Source organism: Bubalus kerabau, chromosome 5 (assembly GCF_029407905.1).
Source record: "Bubalus kerabau isolate K-KA32 ecotype Philippines breed swamp buffalo chromosome 5, PCC_UOA_SB_1v2, whole genome shotgun sequence".
Taxonomy (NCBI): Eukaryota; Metazoa; Chordata; class Mammalia; order Artiodactyla; family Bovidae; genus Bubalus; species Bubalus kerabau.
Window position 1 is genome coordinate 127,686,128 of NC_073628.1, and position 19,937 is coordinate 127,706,064.

Genomic DNA, 19,937 nt, shown 5'->3' on the forward strand with positions numbered 1-19,937 from the left:
ATCTTCACCAACCCAGGGATCGAACCTGCATCTCCTGCATTGCAGGCGGATTCTTTACCACTTAAGCCATCGTCTCTTTAATGCTGACTTTAACCACTGGAAGTGCCTCTTGCCTTCTTCAAAAGGGACTGACATACATGCACTACTATGGATGAAGCAGAGAGCTAGCGGGAAGCTACTCTAAGGCCTAGGGGCTCAGCTTAGTGCTGTGATGACCTAAAGAGGGGAGGACGGAGGAGGTGGGAGGGAGGCCCAGGAGAGAGCGGATATATGTATACATGCAAATGATTCACGAGGTTGTACAACAGAAACTAACGTAACATTGTGAAGCACCTCTACTCCAATTTTTTTTTTAAAGGAACTGACAGAAGACCGAAGCACGAAACAGCTCCAAGATGAGTTTGGAAACGATGCGGCTGCAATATTCATAAACAGTATTCGGGAAAGGCATTGTTGCAACCAGGGTGCTGGTGTGAGGAGGGCTGTGAGGAGCAGAGGTGAGATGGGCACCCAAGTTCAGGCCTGCGCTGGTGGTGGCGGGGTCCTCGGTTCCACACTGGCCAGCCGGCTCGGGGCAGGGGTGGGCGGCAGCCTGCTCACCCCGCAGGAACACGGAAAACCTGGGCAGTCCCGACAGCAAGTGAAGGCCTCCCTGGGAATGGCCGGCTATGGTCTGAGCGAGCCCGGGGCTCCCCTCTGCTAAAGAAGCATCAGCGCTTCCATGGGACGGGGCAAGAGCTTTTAGGTCGCTGTTCCAAGGAGGGAAAAGACACACAGAAAGATCCCATAGGGCCCCTCCCATCAAACCCACACACCCTGGAGACCCAGGGCGCTGCTGACGGTGGGCAGAGAGGCATCGAGCAGCCCCACCCACACATGGCTGCTCTTCCTTTGCAGGAGGGCAAGGCCGTGGGGGTGCAAGGCCACGGGAGCGCAAGGCCACGTCCTGCGGGAGCGTGGGGCAAGCGCAGAGGCCACGGTCACTGCTGCTGTCACCTCAGGCCACGTGGCCACCAGGGGCTAGTGGGGGAGATGAGCATTCGGCCTGAGAGTAAGAGAAAGTACCCACGTGTGAATGTTGACTCAGGCAAGGCGGACCCATTCTAGGCACCCTATTTTACAAAAGACACTGTCACGCGGAAGCCACTTCAAGGAGGGTCTGGAAGGGCTCCTCAGGGTGGGCACGCTAATAAGTTAAAGTTTAGCCTGGAAAAAGGCCACGGGGCCACGTGGAAAGAGAATTAATTAGATTCATTCTAAGTCACCCCAGAAGAAAGAACTGGAGCCAAGAGATGGAAGTTAGGGACAGATTTTTGGCTACGACCCAAAGGAGCCTGTAACAGTTACACGCTCCCCTCCCTGGATTCCCATCCCTGCTAGCATTCAGAGGGTGGTGCCTTGGATGGGAGATGAAACCAGATGACCCCCCCCTCCACAAGGCCCCTTCCAGTTCTTAGAGATTGTTACTGTTCAGTCACTCAGTCATGTCCAACTCTTTGCGACCCCATGGACTACAGCACACCAGGCGTCCCTGTCCATCACCATCTCCTGGAGTTTGCCCAAGTTCATGTTCGTTGCATCAATGATGCCATCCAACCATCTCATCCTCTGACACCCTCTTCTTCTGCCCTCAATCTTTCCCAGCATCAGGGACTTTTCCAATGAGTTAGCTGTTCACATCGATGACTAAAATCCTGGAGCTTCAGCTTCAGCATCAGTCCTTTTAGTTAATATTCAGGGTTTAGTTAATATTCAACCCTTAAGATTGACTGCTTTGATTTCCTTGCAGTCCAAGGGACTTTCAGGAGTCTTCTCCAGCACCACAGTTCAAGGGCATCAATTCTTTGGCGTTCTGCCTTCTTTACGGTCCGGCTCTGACAACCATACGTGACCTCTGGGAAGACCATAGCCTTTACTATGCAGATCTTTGTTAGCAGAGTAACGTCTCTGCTTTTCAGAGTAACGTCTCTGCCTAGGTTTGTCATTTTTCTCCTGCCAAATGGTCCATACCAAAATCAAATTGATTGCATTCTTAGTAGGTGAAGATGGAGAAGCTGTATACAGTCAGCAAAAACAAGACCCGGGGCTGACTGTGGCTCAGATCATCAGCTTCTTCTAGCAAAATTCAGGCTTAAGGAAAACCAGGAAAAACAATAGGCCGGCCAGGTATGACTTCAATCAATTCCCGTATGATTTCGCAGTAGAGGTAACGAACAGATTGACGGGACTAGATCTAGTTAGCAGTGTGCCTGAAGTACTATGGACAGAGGTCCGTAATACTGTACAGGAGGCGGCGAACAAAACCATCCCAAAGAAAAAGAAAAGCGAGAAGGCAGAGTGGTTGTCTGAGGAGGCTTTACAAATAGTGGAAGAATGAAGAGAAGTGAAAAGCAAGAGAGAGAGAGGGAAAGGTACATCCAATTAAATGCAGAGTTCCAAAAAAACAGCTAGAAGAGACAAGAAGGCCTTCTTCAACGAGCAGTGCTTAATAATAGAAGGAAACAATGAAAGGGGAATGACTAGAGATCTCTTCAGGAAAGCTGAAACATCAAGGGAGCATTCCACCCAAAGATGGGCACAATAAGGGATAAAAATGGTAGAGACCTAGTAGACGCTGAAGAGATTAAGAAGAGATGGTAAGAATGCATGGAAGAACTGTATGAAAAAGGTCTTAATGAAATGGATTACTACAATGTAAGTAATCTGGGTGATTAGTTATCCAGATCCAGACATTCTGGAGTATGAAATCAGGTGGGCCTTAAGAAGCACCGCTGTTAATAAAGCTAGTGGAGATGAAACTCCAGCAGAACTACTCAAATCCCTAAAGGATGATGTCATCAAGGTTTTGCATTCATTATGTCAGCAAATCTGGAAGACTCAGCAGCAGCCACTGGACTGGAAAAGGTCAGTCCTCATCCCAATCCCCAAGAAGGGTAGTATCAAGGAATGTGCTAAACCATCAGACAACTGCACTCATCTCCTATGCTAGTAAGGTCATGCTTAAAATCTTACATGCTAGATAGGCTTCAGCATTATGCGAACCAAGAACTTGCAGATGTCCAAGCAGGGTTTAAAAAAGGAAGAGGAACTAGAGATCCAATTGACAACATTCGTTGGATTACAGAGAAAGCAAGGGAATTTCAGAAAAACACCTATCTCTGTTTCATTGACTACACTAAAGCCTTTGACTATGTGGATCATGACAAACCCTGGAAAGCTCTTAGAGAGATGGGAATATCAGACCATCTTACCTGTCTCCTGAGAAACCTGTATGCAGGTCAAGAAGCAAGAGTTCGAACCCTGTATAGAACAACTGATTGGTTCAAGATTGAGAAAGGAGTACGACAGGGCTGTCTGCTGTCACTCAGTTTGTTTAACCTATATGCTGAGCACATCGTGAACAATGCTGGGCTGGATGAGTTACAAGCTGGAATCAAGATAGGCAGGGGAAACATCAACAACCTCAGATATGCAGGTGATACCTAATGGCAGAAAGTGAAGAGGAGCTAAAGAGCCTCTTGATGACAGTGAAGAAGGAGAGTGAAAGAACCAGCTTAAGACTAAATATTAAAAAAAAAAAATCAAAAACAAAACTAAAATCATGGCATCCAGTCCCATTACTGCATAGCAAACAGAAGTGGAAAAGATGGAAACAGTGATAGATTTCCTCTTCTTGGGCTCCAAAATCACTGCGGACAGTGACTGCAGCCATGAAATCAGAAGACAATTGCTTCTTGGCAGGAATCTTAGAGATTACAGTCTTGTAAAATTCAACTCTTCAAATCCTCTTCCCCTCCCCCTGCCCCAGGAAAGGTACAGACAAAGACTGAAGTTAGACTGCAAGACCACCGCAGTCAGGAGTGGGGAGGAAAGGGTACCCTGTCTGGGCTGGGATCAGAACTCTGGAAACATCACCAGATGCAGCAGATTCTTAGTGAGGGGCTTACGAAGGAATTTATTTACCTGACATATAAAGTGACTCACACAAATCCGCTGTCCTTGTTTTAGGAGTAGCAGAGGAACATAGTCTGAGAAAGCTCCGCTCAAAACTTTTTAATGAATGGCAAAGGTTAAACCCTACTATCAGTACTTTATAAAAAAGAGATAATTGATATAAGCAAATAAAAATAAAGTGACTCAGACTCTTTTCATTACAGAGAACAACATTTTGTGCCTTAAAGATGCCATTCCGGAAGAACACTGTGTTCCCCTCAGGCTACTGACTCTGGCCAATGGCCCTGAGGCGGGGGGTCTGCCTGGAACCGCAGGCCAGCACTGCCTGGCTCCAAGCCCAGGCTGCGATGTGCCCCTCGTGGCCAAGGGTCTCTTCTGGCACCCCATTCACCTGGGCCGCCAAGATGTACCTGAGCCCATGCAAGCCTTGGCAGGGAGCAAACCTTCAGCAGACTCACGGGGGATGCTCACAGGTTAAGTTCTCTTCCTCCCCTTGCCCAGCCGCTCAGAATCACACAGCTGAAACCAGTGTTTTAGGGGGCAGAGAAGACAGGACAGGGCTCTGCTGACGGGGAGCCGAGGAGGAACAAGGCGAGGGCAGCCTGGATCTCTTGGGGATGTTAGGAATTAACAAACAGCTGTAGTCCCTGATAGCTCAGTTGGTAAAGAACCAGCCTGCAATGCAGGAGACCCCAGGTTGATTCCTGGGTCAGGAAGATGGGCTGGAGAAGGGGTATGCTACCCACTCCAGGATTCTAGCCTGGAGAATCCCATGGACTGTGTAGTCCATGGGATCACAAAGAGTCGGACACGACTAAGCGGCTTTCACTCAGCTGCAGTCACTAATTAGATTTGTGCACCCTTCCCCGCTGAGTCCTCTGGGCTTCCTGCTTAGCCAGCAGGAGGGGTGGGAGGCTGGGCTTTTTCGGGGAAACTCTGCCCCACTGTTTACACTCTTCCCGGTAGTCTTTCCACGGGATTAGTTGTCGGCCTCCAGGGAAGAGATCTCAGCTGCCGTGCTTTCTGAGGCAGTTCTGTTTGTGACCTCAGAGCGCACTATTACACTCCGGACTCCTTGCTGAGTTCCCAGCTGCTCCCGCGGTGTGGGTCAGCTCAGGGCGTGGAACCAGCCCGCCAGGCACTTTCTCGGATTCCTCTACGGGGACAGGGTGGCGTCTGCAAGAGTCAGCTCTATGGCGTGGATCTGGACTTCCCTCCATCTGACCCATCACATCCATCCAGTCCTTCCGAACTTGTGTCCCAGGCACGGAGCTGGTGATGCAAGAGGGGACTATGACGGTCCCCTCTCCAGGTCTCCCATGATACCCCTGGGTGGAGGTCTGAGCTATAATGCTGGCATCTTTCACTGTGGGGCCTCCACCTCCCTCCCCTAGGGGGCTGCCCGGGGTCCCATTTGGGAAGATTTGGCTCCATCCTTACTGTAAGGGCTGGGAAGGATCCGATCATAAACTACTCATCCTTGAGATGCATCATTCGATACTTACAGAGCTCTTACTACATACACGCTGGCTGATGCCAGAGATGCTGGAGACGTTAAAAGGCTGACCTACGGTTACAGATGCAGGAATCCGTGTGAAAAGATGTCATGACCACAAGGTGTTTCCCAACGTGGAAGATGTTTCTGTGAGCTGGACGTCATGTCGAGGGCTGGGTAAAATGGCAGGGCACTGGCCTCTGTGCTCAGAGAGCTCCATTCTGGAGAAGCGGACCCAGAGCACCGAGAGCCTGGCTGCGAAGGGTGCAGGAGCAGACAGGGAGGAGGAAGTGCGGACTGCCTGGATCCTGACCATCACCTGTGTCTGCGCTGGAAGGCAGCCATGGCGAGCTAGTCCACTCTCCTAAGCACATGCCTTCCAGTAACTTCCAGCCTCTGGATAAACCCCCCTCAATGGAAGAAAGCCTGCCGTCCAGAAAGACCGTCTACCCAGCAAGACTTAGAATGGATTTTCACCCCAGCTTTCAATCTGTTCGTTTTTTGACCAGGTAACAGACAATTATAAAATTCAAATGTTCCAAAGAGTAAGCAGGGAAAAGTAAATCTCTATCTTCCAACCTTCATGTCCAGTCCACCTGACCCCTCTCTCCCTAGAAGATCTGTTTTCAGTTCCATGTTTCTACTCCCAGGGATATTCTATGCACACAGAAGCATAACATACATATCCATATATACACGTGCACACAAACACATACATATGTACACAAGTATTTTAAATGGTTTTACATTTTTCATTCTGAAATATATATTATTTTGAACACAAATACTACATGTACTGTTCATTTCCTTATTTTTTAAGGTTTTATATACTGGGGATTGTTCCATGTAGATACGTGTAACATCGCTTCATCCTTTTTAATGGTTGTGGAAATTTCTGAATTTATGTACCATAATTTACCCGACTCCCTCTGATGGGCATTAGGTCCGTTCTAACTTTTGCTATTATAAACAATGTTGCAATTAATATCTTTGCATAATATTTCATTTCACATGTATAAAAGTGTATCTGAATGACAAATCCCTAGAAGTAGAATGGCTGGCTCAGTTTTGGTAGATATTTCCAAACCATTCCCTACAGAGGAGTTACCATGAGCTAAATATATGAGGTTAAATCTTTTGATCTTTGCAATCTAGAGCTTGTAAATTACATTTCCCATGTTGAGGTTGATATACAAATACTGACTCCTTATATACCTGAAATTAATATAATTTTATATGTCAATGACACCTAAATAAAAAAAAAGCGAGCATCTTTTCATTTGTTTTAGAGCCATCTGCGTTTCCTCTTTCTGAGAGCTGTCTATTCAAGTCCTTTTGCTACGTTTCTACTAAGTGGGTGCCTTTTTCTCCCAGATTTTAAGGGTGAGAGTGGTTATTACTGTTGCCCAGCCTGACAGGTATTCTACAACCATCAGCAAGTGTGAGGTCAAGGGCACTGAGTCGGTGGGAAGCCAGCCACAGGCAGGGACAGGCCGGGGGACAAGCTGCCAAGATGGGAGCAGCCACCCTGAGCACTCCAGGGGCCCCCGTGCCGGGACGACGGCCAGAAAAACACGACCGGCACCAGCTTCTGTCTTCTACAGCAGCTCAGTGTCCACTGTTTCTGAATCTTCACTAAGTGAAGAAATCAAGACAAACTTTGTTTCTACTAGCATCATCATCTCTGCAGAGAGTGCTCAGTGAGCTGAGCAGGAAAGGCTATTTCTATTCTCACTCGGCCCTTCAGCTGGGAACTGGAGCAAGGCTTGACTAGCCTGCCTGCTACTCCCTTTTTCCCCTCCCTCCATCCTTTTCTTCCTTCCCTGCTCTCTCCGTTTCTCTCCCTCCCCTCCCCTCTTTTCCTTCTATCCATCCCATCTACTGCCTACTTTAATATTGAATTGTGGGGCAGGCAAGGCTTAGCTCTGAAGCCTTGTCTCATGCAAATTTCCCAGTGTAGTTGGGGGACTGATATGTGTGTGCTAAGTTGCTTTGATCGTGTCCAACTCTTTGCAACCCTATAGACTGTAGCCTGTCAGGCTCCTCTGTCCATGGGATTCTCCAGGCCAGAACAGTGAAGTGGGTGCTTACTTGGGCAGCACATATACTAAAACTGGAATGATACAGAGAAGATTAGCATGGCCCTTCCACAAGGATGACATGAAAATTCATGAAGCGGTCCACATTTTTCTCAAAATGGATTAAAGACCTAAATGTAAGACCAGAAACTATAAAACTCTTAAGAGGAAAACATAGGCAGAACACTCGATGACATAAATCAAAGTAAGATCCTCTATGACCTGGAGTAATGGAAATAAAAACAAAAGTAAACAAGTGGGACCTGATCAAACTTAAAAGCTTCTGCATAGCAAAGGAAACTATAAACAAGCTGAAAAGACAACCCTCAGAATGGGAGAAAATAATAGCAAATGAAACAACGGACAAAGGATTAGTTTCCAAAATATACAAGCAATTCATACAACTCAATATCAGAAAAACAAACAACCCAAGCCAAAAGTGGGAAAAAGACCCAAACAGACATTTTCTCCAAAGAAGACATACAGATGGCTAATAAACACATGAAAAGATGCTCAACATTGCTCATTATTAGAAAATGCAAACCAATACTACAATGAGATATCACTTCACACCGGTCAGAATGGGCATCATCAAAAAGTCTACAAACAATAAATGATGGAGAGGGTGTGGAGAAAAGGGAATGCCCTTGTACTGTTGGTGGGCGCGTATATTGATACAGCCACTATGGAGAACAGTGTGGAGATTCCTTAAAAAACTAGGAATAACATCACCATATGAGCGAGCGATCCCACTACTAGGCATCTCCCCTGAGGAAACCAAAACTGAAAAAGACACATGTATCCCATTGTTCACTGCAGCACTATTTACAATAGCTGGAGCATGGAAGCAATCCAGATGTCCATCGACAGATGAATGGATGAAGAAGTTGTGGTACATATACACAATGGACTATTACTAGCCATAAAAAGGAATGCATCTGAGTCAGTTCTAATGAGGTGGATGAAGCTAGAACCTATTATACAGACTGAAGTAAGTCAGAAAGAGAATAAAATAAATATATATTGTATTCTAATGCATATATACAGAATCTAGAAAAACAGTACTGAAGAATTTACTTTCAGGGCAGCAATGGAGAAACAGAGAGAATAGACTTATGGACATGGGGAGAGGTGGAGATGTATGGAGAGAGTAACGTGGACACTTACATAACCATGTTTAAACAGATGCTGCTGCTGCTGCTAAGTCGCTTCAGTCATGTCCGACTCCATGCGACCCCATGGACTGCGGCCTACCAGGCTTTTCTGTCCACGGGATTCTCCAGGCAAGAACACTGGCGTGGGTTGCCATTTCCTTCTCCAATGCATGAAAGTGGAAAGTGAAAGTGAAGTCGTTCAGTTGTGTCTGACTCTTAGTGACCCCATGGACTGCAGCCTACCAGGTTCCTCCATCCATGGGATTTTCCAGGCAACAGTACTGGAGTGGGGTGCCATTGCCTTCTCCCGTTTAAACAGATAGCCAACTGGAATTTGCTGTATGGCTCAGGAAACACACAGGGGCTCTGTATCAACCTAGAGGGGTGAGATGGGGAGGGAGATGAGAGGGGGGGTCAAAAGGGACCTACAGCTGTGGATTCCTAGTCTGAGTCCAATAAAATTGACTGTTTCTTCTTCAAAACACGCACACACACACACAACATTTGGAAAAAAAAAATATACTGGAGTGGGTTGCCATGCCCTCCTCCACGGGATCTTCCTGACCCAGGGATCAAACCTGTGTCTCTTAAGTCTCCTGCATTGGCAGGTGGCCTCTTTACCACTAGCACCACCTGGGAAGCTGTATCTAGCATCAATTCCAATTACTTAAACCCTCCTCACCCCTTGACAGTTAGGTCTTCCTTCAGTTCTGAGCCAGTCACAATGGATGGGAGCCAGGATTATATAAATTAGCCTCATACACGCTATGCAATGGGTCCTGGTGTGAGCACTCTGTCTGGGTTGTTGTAAGACTTCCATCTCCTTCTCACTCCACCAGCCCCTTCTCTGGGTTTCCTTTACTGCCAACCAAGCCCTGGCCTAGATGTTACCAAGTGGCCAAGTCCGGGTGCTTGCTTTATTACTGTGAAAGCTGGGTTTGTGCGTTCCTCTCTAAGATGGTCCAGGACGGATCATTAAGCTTGTTTTACTCCTCAATTCTGAGCAATTTCTACTGGAATGGAGGAGGAAGAGGCAAGGATGAATGGACTCCTTCCTCTTTCCCGTTCTTGTCAGTATCTCTCCAGCACCAGAAGCCAGTCGCGGCTCCAAACCCCAGCTTCTACTGACACTCTCAACCTCAGCAGCATCTGTCTCCCTGAAGGTCTAAGAACCAGCCACAACATCACCTGGTCTGAGGTTCAAGCATAAGCCAGAGGGCAACCCTCAGAGATCTGAACAGCCTCCAGGCGCCTCTTCTCTGAGCTCCCACAGTGCAGGAATCCCACCTCTCCCTTTGTAATTCCCCAGCCAGAGGCTTAATAGCCACTTCCTATGGTGGCTAATATCTGGGTTATTCCAGGGTCCCTTTTGGCTCTTTTAGTCTTCTAATACTTGTGTAACTCTCTGTATTAAATCCCTCTGTTTGAAATATCAGGCATGATCTCTATTTTCCTGACTAGACCTTGATGCTGTGCCTCACTTAACTCCCACTTTTAGTCCCGAGCAGATGAGTGCTCCCTTTTTAGCAGGAAGACTAGGGGGGGGGGGGGGGGGGAAGGAAGACTAGGGAAGGAGAAAGAATAATCGTGTGAGCCTGGAGAGATGAATGAGGTAGACTGCCATGCACAGAGGAGGGACCCAGGATTCTGGGGGCTCGCCCTTTAAAGAGAATCAGCTGTAGAGTTCTCACCCAAGTGCTATTTCTCCCACAGTCAGTCTTGATCTGTTTTTGTCTTTTTCTGACTGCTCCGGGCTCCATTCTGAGCTAGGTCTTCTCTTCCCCCAGAGATGAGACTGTATAGCTCTCAGCAATTAAATAGGGCTTCTCAACACAACATTTAATCAGTAATATTTCTTATAGTGAATTCTCTTCTCTTTCTCCTTCTGTATTTATAATATGAGAATATGTTGTTGTTGTTTAAAACAATAATTTTGGCCCATCTGGACGAACTAGAGAAGGAGTGTGCTATGAAGCAAATAAGTTAATAAAGCACTGGTCTGCCTAGTGACCACGTACCTCCAGCTCACTCCCTACCTTCTTCATCACCTTATTAAGAAGAGAAGGATTTGATGGCCTATCTTGCCTAAATTAGTAGCTATACAGGGATATCCAGTTGATCTAGAAAGAGATCAAAATGCCTTTTGTCCAGAAGTAAAAGCAAAAATAAATGGGAACTAATCAAACTTAAAAGCTTTTCACAGCAAAGGAAACCATCAACAAAACAAAAAGACAACCTTTGGAATGGGAGGAAATATTTGCAAATGATACAATAGACAAGGGTTTAATAATATCCAAGATATACATACACTTCATACAACTCAATATCAAAAACTAAGCAACCCAATCTAAAAATGAACAGAAGACCTAAACAGACATTTCTTCAAAGAAGGCATACAGATGGTCAATAGGCACATGAAAAGCTGTTCAACATCAAGAATATCAACACAGAGAAACACAAATCAAAACTACAATGAGCTATCCCCTCACACCCATCAGAGTGGCCATCATTAAAAAGTCTACACATGATAAATGCTGGAGAGAGTATGGAGAAAATAGAACTTTTCTACACTGTTAGTGAAAATGTTAATGCAACCACTGTGGAGAAAAGTGGCTCAGACTGTAAAGAATCTGCCTGTAATGCAGGAGACCCAGGTTTGATCCTTGAGTTGGGAAGATCCCCTGGAGAAGACTGGCAGACTACAGTCCATGGGGTCACAAACAGTCAGACATGACTGAGCACACGCGCATGTTCATTGCAGCACTACTCAATAACCAACACATGGAAGCAACCTGAATGTCCATCTGCAGATGAATGCATAAAAAAGATGGACATACACACACATACACAATGGAATACTACTCAGCCGCAGAAAAGAATGAAATAATACCACTGACAGCAACATGGATGGACCTAGAGATTATCATTCTAAGTGAAATTTAAGTCAGAGGAAGGCAATTATCATATGATATCACTTATATGTGGAACCTAAAATATGACACAGTTCAGTCAGTTCAGTTCAGTTGCTCAGTCGTGTCTGACTCTTTGCGACCCCATGAACCGCAGCATGCCAGGCCTCCCTGTCCATCACCAACTCCCGGAGTTCACTCAGACTCACGTCCATCGAGTCGGTGATGCCATCCAGCCATCTCATCCTCTGTTGTCCCCTTCTCCTCCTGCCCCCAATCCCTCCCAGCATCAGGGTCTTTTCCAATAAGTCAGCTCTTTGTATCACGTGGCCGAAGTATTGGAGTTTCAGTTTCAACATCAGTCCTTCCAATGAACACCCAGGACTGATCTGCTTTAGGATGGACTGGTTGGATCTCCTTGTAGTCCAAGGGACTCTCAAGAGTCTTCTCCATCACCACAGTTCAAAAGCATCAATTCTTCTGTGCTCAGCTTTCTTTACAGTCCAACTCTCACATCCATCCCAACTCTCACATCCATACATGACTACTGGCAAAACCATAGCCTTGACTAGATGGACCTTTGTTGACAAAGTAATGTCTCTGCTTTTTAACATGCTGTCTAGGTTGGTCATAACTTTCCTTCCAAGGAGTAAGCGTTTTTTAATTTCATGGCTGCAATCACCATCTGCAGTGACTCTGGAGCCCAGAAAAATTAAGTCAGCCACTGTGTCCACTGTTTCCCCATCTGTTTGCCATGAAGTGATGGGACCAGATGCCTTGATCTTAGTTTTCTGAATGTTGAGCTTTAAGCCAACTTTTTCACTCTCCACTTTCACTTTCATCAAGAGACTCTTTAGTTCTTCTTCACTTTCTGCCATAAGGGTGGTGTCATCTGCATATCTGAGGTTATTGATATTTCTCCCGGCAATCTTGATTCCAGCTTGTGCTTCCTCCAGCCCAGCGTTTCTCATGATGTACTCTGCATATAAGTTAAATAAGCAGGGTGACAATATACAGCCTTGACGTACTCCTTTTCCTATTTTGAACCAGTCTGTTGTTCCATGTCCAGTTCTAACTGTTGCTTCCTGACCTGCATGTAGGTTTCTCAAAAGGCAGGTCAGGTGGTCTGGTATGCCCATCTCTTTCAGAATTTTCCACAGTTTATGTGATCCACACAGTCAAAGGCTTTGGCATAATCAATAAAGCAGAAATATGATACAAATTAACTTATTTACAAAACAGAAACAGACTCACAGGTACAGAAAACAAACCTATGGTTACCAAAGGGAAAGCAGATGGGTGAGGGATAAATTAGGAGTTTGGGATTAGCAGATACAAACTCCTATATATAAAATAGATAAACAAGGTTCTACTGTAGAGCACAAGGAACTATATTCATTATCCTGTAATAAACCGTAATGGAAAAGAATATGAAAAAGAATAACTGAACCAGTTTGCTATATACCAGAAACTAACAACAACACTGTAAATCAACTATACTTAAATAAAGTTTTTTAAAAACCACAACAAAGTATCACCTCACACCTGTCAGAATGGCCGTCATCAAAATGCCTACAAATCATAAATGCTGGAGAGGGCGGGGAGAAAAGGGAACCCTCCCCTACACTGTTGGTGGGAATGCAAACTGGTGCAGCCACTACGGAAAACAGTATGGAGGTTCCTCAAAAACTAAAAATAGAGCTGCCACACAGTCAGGAATCCCACTACTGGGCATGTGTGTGAAAAAAGACAAAAACTCTAATATGAAAAGCTATGTGCACCCCACTGTTCATAGCAGCACCGTGTACAGTAGCTGGCACAGGGAAACAACCCAAGCGCCCAACCACAGCTTAAGAATATGTGATATATATATCATATCTCACATATATATATATGTGCCACATTTTATATATGTGTGTATATATATATCTTTATAATGTGATATATATAATGGAATATTACTCAGCCATAAAAAGAATGACATATTGCCATTTCAGCAAGATGGATGGACCTAGAGACTATCACACTAAATGAAGTAAGTCACACAAGGAAAAACAAATATCGTATATCATTTAGAAAGTGAAAGTGCATGTCACTCAGTCGTGTCCAACCCTTTGTGATCCCATGGACCATACAGTCCATGGAATTCTCCAGGCCAGAATGCCTGAGTGGGTAGCCTTTCCCTTCTCCAGGGGATCTTCCCAACCCAGGGATTGAACCTGGGTCTCCTGCTCTGCAGGTGGATTCTTTACCAGCTGAGCCACAAGGGAAACAATATCACTTGGATGTGGAATCTAAAAAATAATACAAATGAATCTATATACAAAACAGACATTCACAGATGGAGAAAACTTATGGTTACTAAAGTGGAAGGGGAGGTAAGGGGAATAAATCAGGAGTTGAGGATTAAGAAACTATCATACATAAAGTGGACAAGCAACAAGGATTTACGCTATAGCAAAGGGAACTACATTCAATACCTTGCAGTCACACTGGTGACCATAGATAATCTGTAAAAAAAATATGTATATACATAACTGAATCACTTTTCTGAATACCTGAAACTAACACAATTCTATAAATCAACTAATTTTCAAATACAAAATTGCCCTTTTCCCAAAAACTTCCAAACATTCTGAAAAGAGAGTTGTAGCTGAATCCCCTTAAATGTGTTCACACCTGGCTAAATCCCAAAGGTACAAACCAAAAGCCTTTGTATTATCTTTGTCCTTTTAAGAAAAAATAATCAGACTGTGCTCTCCCCTCTGTTAGAGTCAAGAATGCACCTGTTTAATAGAATCTTTAAAAATAAATTTGAAAATGGCCTCTCTACTTCCGTCCTCTCTCTAGGATGAGAAACCACAAAGCAGAGAGGAGTAACATTACCTACCGTCATGGCTGGGCCAGTTTCAGGAGCCAGAACTCTCAGCCCCAGAAAAGGGCCCTGCCCTGGGACTCAGGAATCCTGACTTCCACCTCATGTTAGCTATATATACTAACTTCTCTGCACCGCCTGTATTCTTTAAAACCAGAATCATACAAGATCATGATGAGACTCCATTCATTCAGTAGGATGCCTGAAGACAGCAAAATTCTGGCAAGAATGTACTTAACACATCTCAAAACTGTAAAGTTCAAACAGGTTTCCTTATGCCTAAAACTTGCCATTGAATAAGCCCCTTTCTGGCTTGAAGAGATATGGAGCCACAAACCCTGAATGTACTCTGCCTGCATAAACATTTTGCTATTTTGTTGTTTCAAATCCCACACTTGCTGCTGCTATTTAAACCTGTCATCCCATCAGCCTTGTGTCAACAGCACGATTCCTGGAGCACCAACCTGGATCCCTGCGCCCAGCATTTCGACATGCTGCCTTCCCATTTACCATAAGCCAGACAAGCTGGCTGACATCTACACGTGACTGACCTCCACATGGCCACTGCCTGAGACAATTTCAGGCACAAGGTGGGCTGTGTGGATGGCTCCAAGCAGCCCAGCCTCATAAATGGAAAAATACTGAGCTCCCTGCATCCCACGGCCTGAGGGTCATCTTTGTACAGAAAGGTCTACCACGGCCATGGCAGGGTCTGTCTCCAGGGACACCAATCACTGCTGGATTCAGCGCGGCCGGCACTGTGCTGGACCTGCCTCAGTCTGACCAACACAGACCTATCTAGGTTACTCTTTGGGAGCTGATATGTATTCATGGCTTGTTTTGTGAACTCCTTTCTAACCATGCTATGCTTAGACTCCTGGAAATGAGTCTACGTTCCTAAGACCATTTAGTCATGGGGGAAAAGGGATGCCTGTGGATGCTGAGAAGGCACCCAGAATGGGTTTCAAATGCTATCTGAAGACAGCCAGGTGTCTAAGGATAATCCTCATGTCTTATGTACTAGAGTTGAATATACAGCCAAAAATATGCTAAATATCCCTTGTACCCTCCTCAAGTATTTACGTGGCTGAGGCCAAGATGATACAGTTGGGCTTATTCCAAGGATCTGTATTACTGGAAGCTGTTTTCGTATACCCCAACTGGGTTATTTAACCCAAAATTCTATCGTGGTAGATGCCTGAGTCTGAATAAATTATAAAATCATTATGCTGGGAATGGTCTTGTTTTTAAAAGGTTCAATTCTGGTGTCATTTTAATTGAACCACAAATTCCCTGAACATTTCTGCATGCAGGCATGTTAATTCGAACATTTATATTACAACCAGTTTTTGCATTTTGCATAATGCACTTTCAGACCTCTGTGCAATTTAACAATTAATCCTGCATTTTGTATTAAGACACGTGCAATACATACAACCACTAATTTCTCTATAGAACAAATATATTCTCCCTTGGAGGAAAAAAATAAAAACTGCTGGAGAATGAATGCTCATGGTGGTATGCATATCAATCAGCTTGCGGGGCTTTACACATAATGCATATGGATTTAGGGTCTTGGGATAATAACCCGATAGCATTGAATAAGCAGAATGGATATTGAGGGCAAAACTGAAGACCTTTATCGATGAGTAATGAACCCAGAGGAGTGAAATGACAGCAGAAAAAAATAAATGGGGGGAACATTTTCCCCACCCCCACCAAGTAGACAGTCAGGGGAGAAAGGGCCTGAGTCATAAATGCACAGCTTCAACTCTCCTCAGCCAAATGTATGCTGACTATGTACTCATGACAGTCCTCTGAGGATCAGCACAGCAGCATGCAATTTGCTTGAATATTTTTATCTATGGTTGCCCCACAGAGCACCACCAACCCTCTGCAAAAGTGGTTCAGGGGCTGAGAAATGTTGATGCCACACATGAACCAAGAAGGTAAGAAGAGTTTTACTACTCACACTATGAGGATTTCTGGGGGAGAGCAGGCACCTTAGCCATTCTGCAATTGCCTAAACAAAGGGAAGGACAAATGACTTTGGTTTCCATTGGGCCTCCCAGGTGCTGCTAGCAGTAAAGAACCTGCCTGCCAATGCAGGAGACATAAGAGACATAGGTTCGATCCCTGGGTAGGGAAGATTCCCCTGGAGGAGGGCATGGCATCATCCCACTCCAGTATTCTTGCCTGGAGAATCCCATGGACAGAGGAACCTGGCAGGCTACAGTCCATAGCGTCTCAAAGAGTCAGACACAACTGAAGTGACTCCGCATGAACGCACATGGCTGGGCAGGGCTAGGGTGGATAGCAGCTGGGTTTACATGGTTTGAACTTGCTGCCAGCACCCAGGGAAGAAGAGTCTGTTTTCTTGTTGGTTTGCCCAGAGATGGGACACAAGGGGACTGAAGGAGGGTGGGGCTTGAATTGTGTCAGCAGTTAAACACCAAAAATGGAGCCAGAATATTTATTACAATCTTCCTACCTTTGACATGTCATTTAGGTATTTAAAACCCTACTCTGAAATTTACCTACTGTGTGACTCAACCTCCTTAAACTCTCTCATCAGTAAAAGTTGTATAACATTTACAATAAATGATGTCACACATATCAAAGCAAATTGGCCCAGTGTCTGCATATAACAGATGCTCAATAATTGTTTCTGAATCTCAATCTGGAAATTTGAGGGAAGAAAAATCTGTTCCTTTACAGAATACTATCTCTACCTTTAAACCAGAGTGAGTCCACCAGCTCTAGTGAAGATTCCTGAAACTATTTACCAGACTCTTTGGACAGCAAGGAGATCAAACCAGTCAATCCTGAAGGAAATCAATCCTGAATATTCACTGGAAGGACTGATGCTGAAGCTCCAATACTTTGGCCACCTGACAGGAAGAACTGACTCATTGGCAAAGACCCTGATGCTGGGAAAGACTGAAGGCAGGAAGAGAAAGGGGGGACAGAGGATGAGATGGTTGGATGGCATCCCCGACTTAACAGACATGAGTTTGAGCAAATTCCAAGAGACAGTGAAGGACAGGGAAGGCTAGTGTGCTGCAGTCCATGGGGTCACAAAGAGTTGGACATGACGTAGAGAATGAACAACAAAAAACTAGGATAAGACATGAGAAAAGGTGAGTAGAAGGGGCTATAAGGTTGGTGGTGGTGAAAGGGGCAGTGCAGAGGGTGACACCCCCAAGAAGGATCACAGAACATATTTGTCTAAGCATCTCTGCTGGTCAGAGTGACAGGCAGGCGTCCAGGCAAGACCAAGTACACCTTACCCGGTGGGGTTGGTGAGGACAGGAAATGGTGCTATAGGTTGAACTGTAGCCCTCCAAAAAACACATTTAAGTCTTAATCCCCACTGTCTCAGAATATGGCCTCATTTAGAAATGCAGTCTTTGCAGAGTAATCCAAGTCAACTTGTAATCAAGTTAAGACAAGGTCATAGTTCATTGGAGTGGGTCCTAAATCCAGTATGACTGATGTTCTTATAAAAAGAAGAACAACAGACACCAGGACAGACGGACAGTCAGGGAGCCTGCCGTGTGATGACACAGAGATTACCATGATGCACTGACAGCCAGGGGACACCAGGGATTGCCAGCCACCACCAGAGACAGACAAGGAAGGATTCTCCCCAGGGTCTCAGAGGAGCATGGCCCAGCTGACACACTCATTTCAGACTTCTGGCTCTGAGAACTGTGAGGGAATAAATTCTGTTGTTTAAGCCAACCTGTGCATGGTACTCTGTTATATCAGTTCTAGGGACCTATTGATAATACGATAGAGAAAAAAAATCACCTGTTACTTTCACTTTTTTCCTTCTTTGAAGATTTAAACGTAATTTTACTCAAGATTGGGACAACTGGAGATGCTTTCGTTTTTTACTTTCACAATGATGACCCAATTACCTTTATATAGTGCCAATTACCCTTTAATTCCTCAAAATTATTTTAAATATAAATGAGAAGATGTTTTCTATAAAATATCTAGGATTTTGGCTTATACTAATTTTATAGGCCATGGTTAATAGTATAAAAAACTCATAAATAGAAGATAAATGGTGAATTTCCACAAGATCTGTGAGCAAAGACAAAATGTTAACAATGATTATTTCTGGGCTAGTGGAAACTGTCAGATTTCATTTTCTTGGGCTCCAAAATCATTGTTGGATGGTGACTGTAGCCATGAAATTAAGAGATGCTTGCTTCTTGGAAGAAAAGCTATAACAAATCTAGACAGCGTATTAAAAAGCAGAGACATCACTTTGCTGATAAAGGTCCATCTAGTCGAAACTATGTTTTTTCCAGTAATCATGTATGAATGTGCGAGTTGGACCATAAAGAAGGCTGAGCACCAAAGAACTGATGCTTTTGAACTGTGGTGCCGGAGAAGACTCCTGAGTCTCTTTGACTGCAAAGAGATCCAACCAGTCAATCCTAAAGGAAATCAACCCTGAATATTCATTGGAAGGACTGATGCTGAAGCTCCAATACTTTGGCCACCTGATGTGAAGAGCCAACTCTTTGGAAAAAGACCCTGAAGCTGGGAACGACTGAGGGAAAGAGGAGAAGGGGATGACAGAGGATGAGATGGTTGGATGGCATCACTGACTCAATGGACATGAGTTTGAGCAAACTCAGGGAGACAGTGAAGGACAGGGAAGCCTGGTGTGTTGCAGTTCATGGGGTCCCAAAGAGTTGGACACGACTTACCGAATCAACAACAACAATAATGAGATTACAGGTAATTTTTCTTTTTTTGTAACTTTTAAAATTTCCTCATTGCAATAAAAATGTATTTCCAAAAGGAACATACTTTACTTCCCAGAGATATTATCATTTTCACAAAAGTAAAAAAAGTTAAGATTCAGTGCCTTGTCTTTATGGGTTTTTGTTTTGACTTCTAATCCTGGGGCTTGGGGGTGTGTTCACAGCCTGCTGATTAGGCCTGAAAGGACTGGATTAGAGCATGCAGTGGCAGGAACATCCTTGAGAAACTGGAAAAAAAGAACTTATTCTGCCAGCACAAGAGGCTCAGACCAGAGAGTGTGAGGGTAATCTTTTCTGATTTCATATAATATGGATAGTCTTCTCATTCTCAGGAGTTTTCACAAACAAGCCTTCAAGTCCAGCTGCTTGTGTCTTTGCAACAAAAATCAAACATATTTAGTAAGGGTAAATGGAGAACTGATGTTCTGCAATGACCACATAAACTTACTTACTGCCTCTGTCTTCTCCTACTTACTAAAATTACATTATCAGCAACAAGACTTAGAAAACTTTGTTAAGTAAGACATTGCAGTCTTGGCCCAAGAAACAAACAAACCATTGGACATTTGATTTAAGACAAAGACCACACTGAACATCAGTGGGGAAATGATCTTTTCCATCACTGTTGCTGGGTCAATTAGATATTCACACAGAAAAAAAATATGCATCCCTAACTCATATCATACAC

The 19,937-nt window shown here is 44.6% G+C and overlaps 1 protein-coding gene and 1 non-coding gene across 19 annotated transcripts in view; one reads left to right on the forward strand and one right to left on the reverse strand.

Annotated features, from left to right (window-relative positions):
- The window catches only part of HHAT (hedgehog acyltransferase), a 354,036-nt gene that overhangs the window by 13,130 nt on the left and 320,969 nt on the right, over window positions 1-19,937 (reverse strand). The window contains exon 13 of one of the 18 annotated variants that reach the window (XM_055583076.1): window positions 8,589-9,057. The exons of the other annotated variants lie outside the window; for them this stretch is intronic. Coding sequence (XP_055439051.1) covers window positions 9,053-9,057 — 5 coding nt within the window. The 3' untranslated portion in view covers window positions 8,589-9,052. Of the gene's footprint in view, window positions 1-8,588; window positions 9,058-19,937 lie in introns of those variants that run through there. 18 annotated transcript variants of the gene reach the window in all.
- Window positions 7,533-7,639, forward strand: LOC129654440 (U6 spliceosomal RNA). The gene has a single exon (XR_008715505.1). It is a non-coding gene; the product is annotated as a U6 spliceosomal RNA (small nuclear RNA).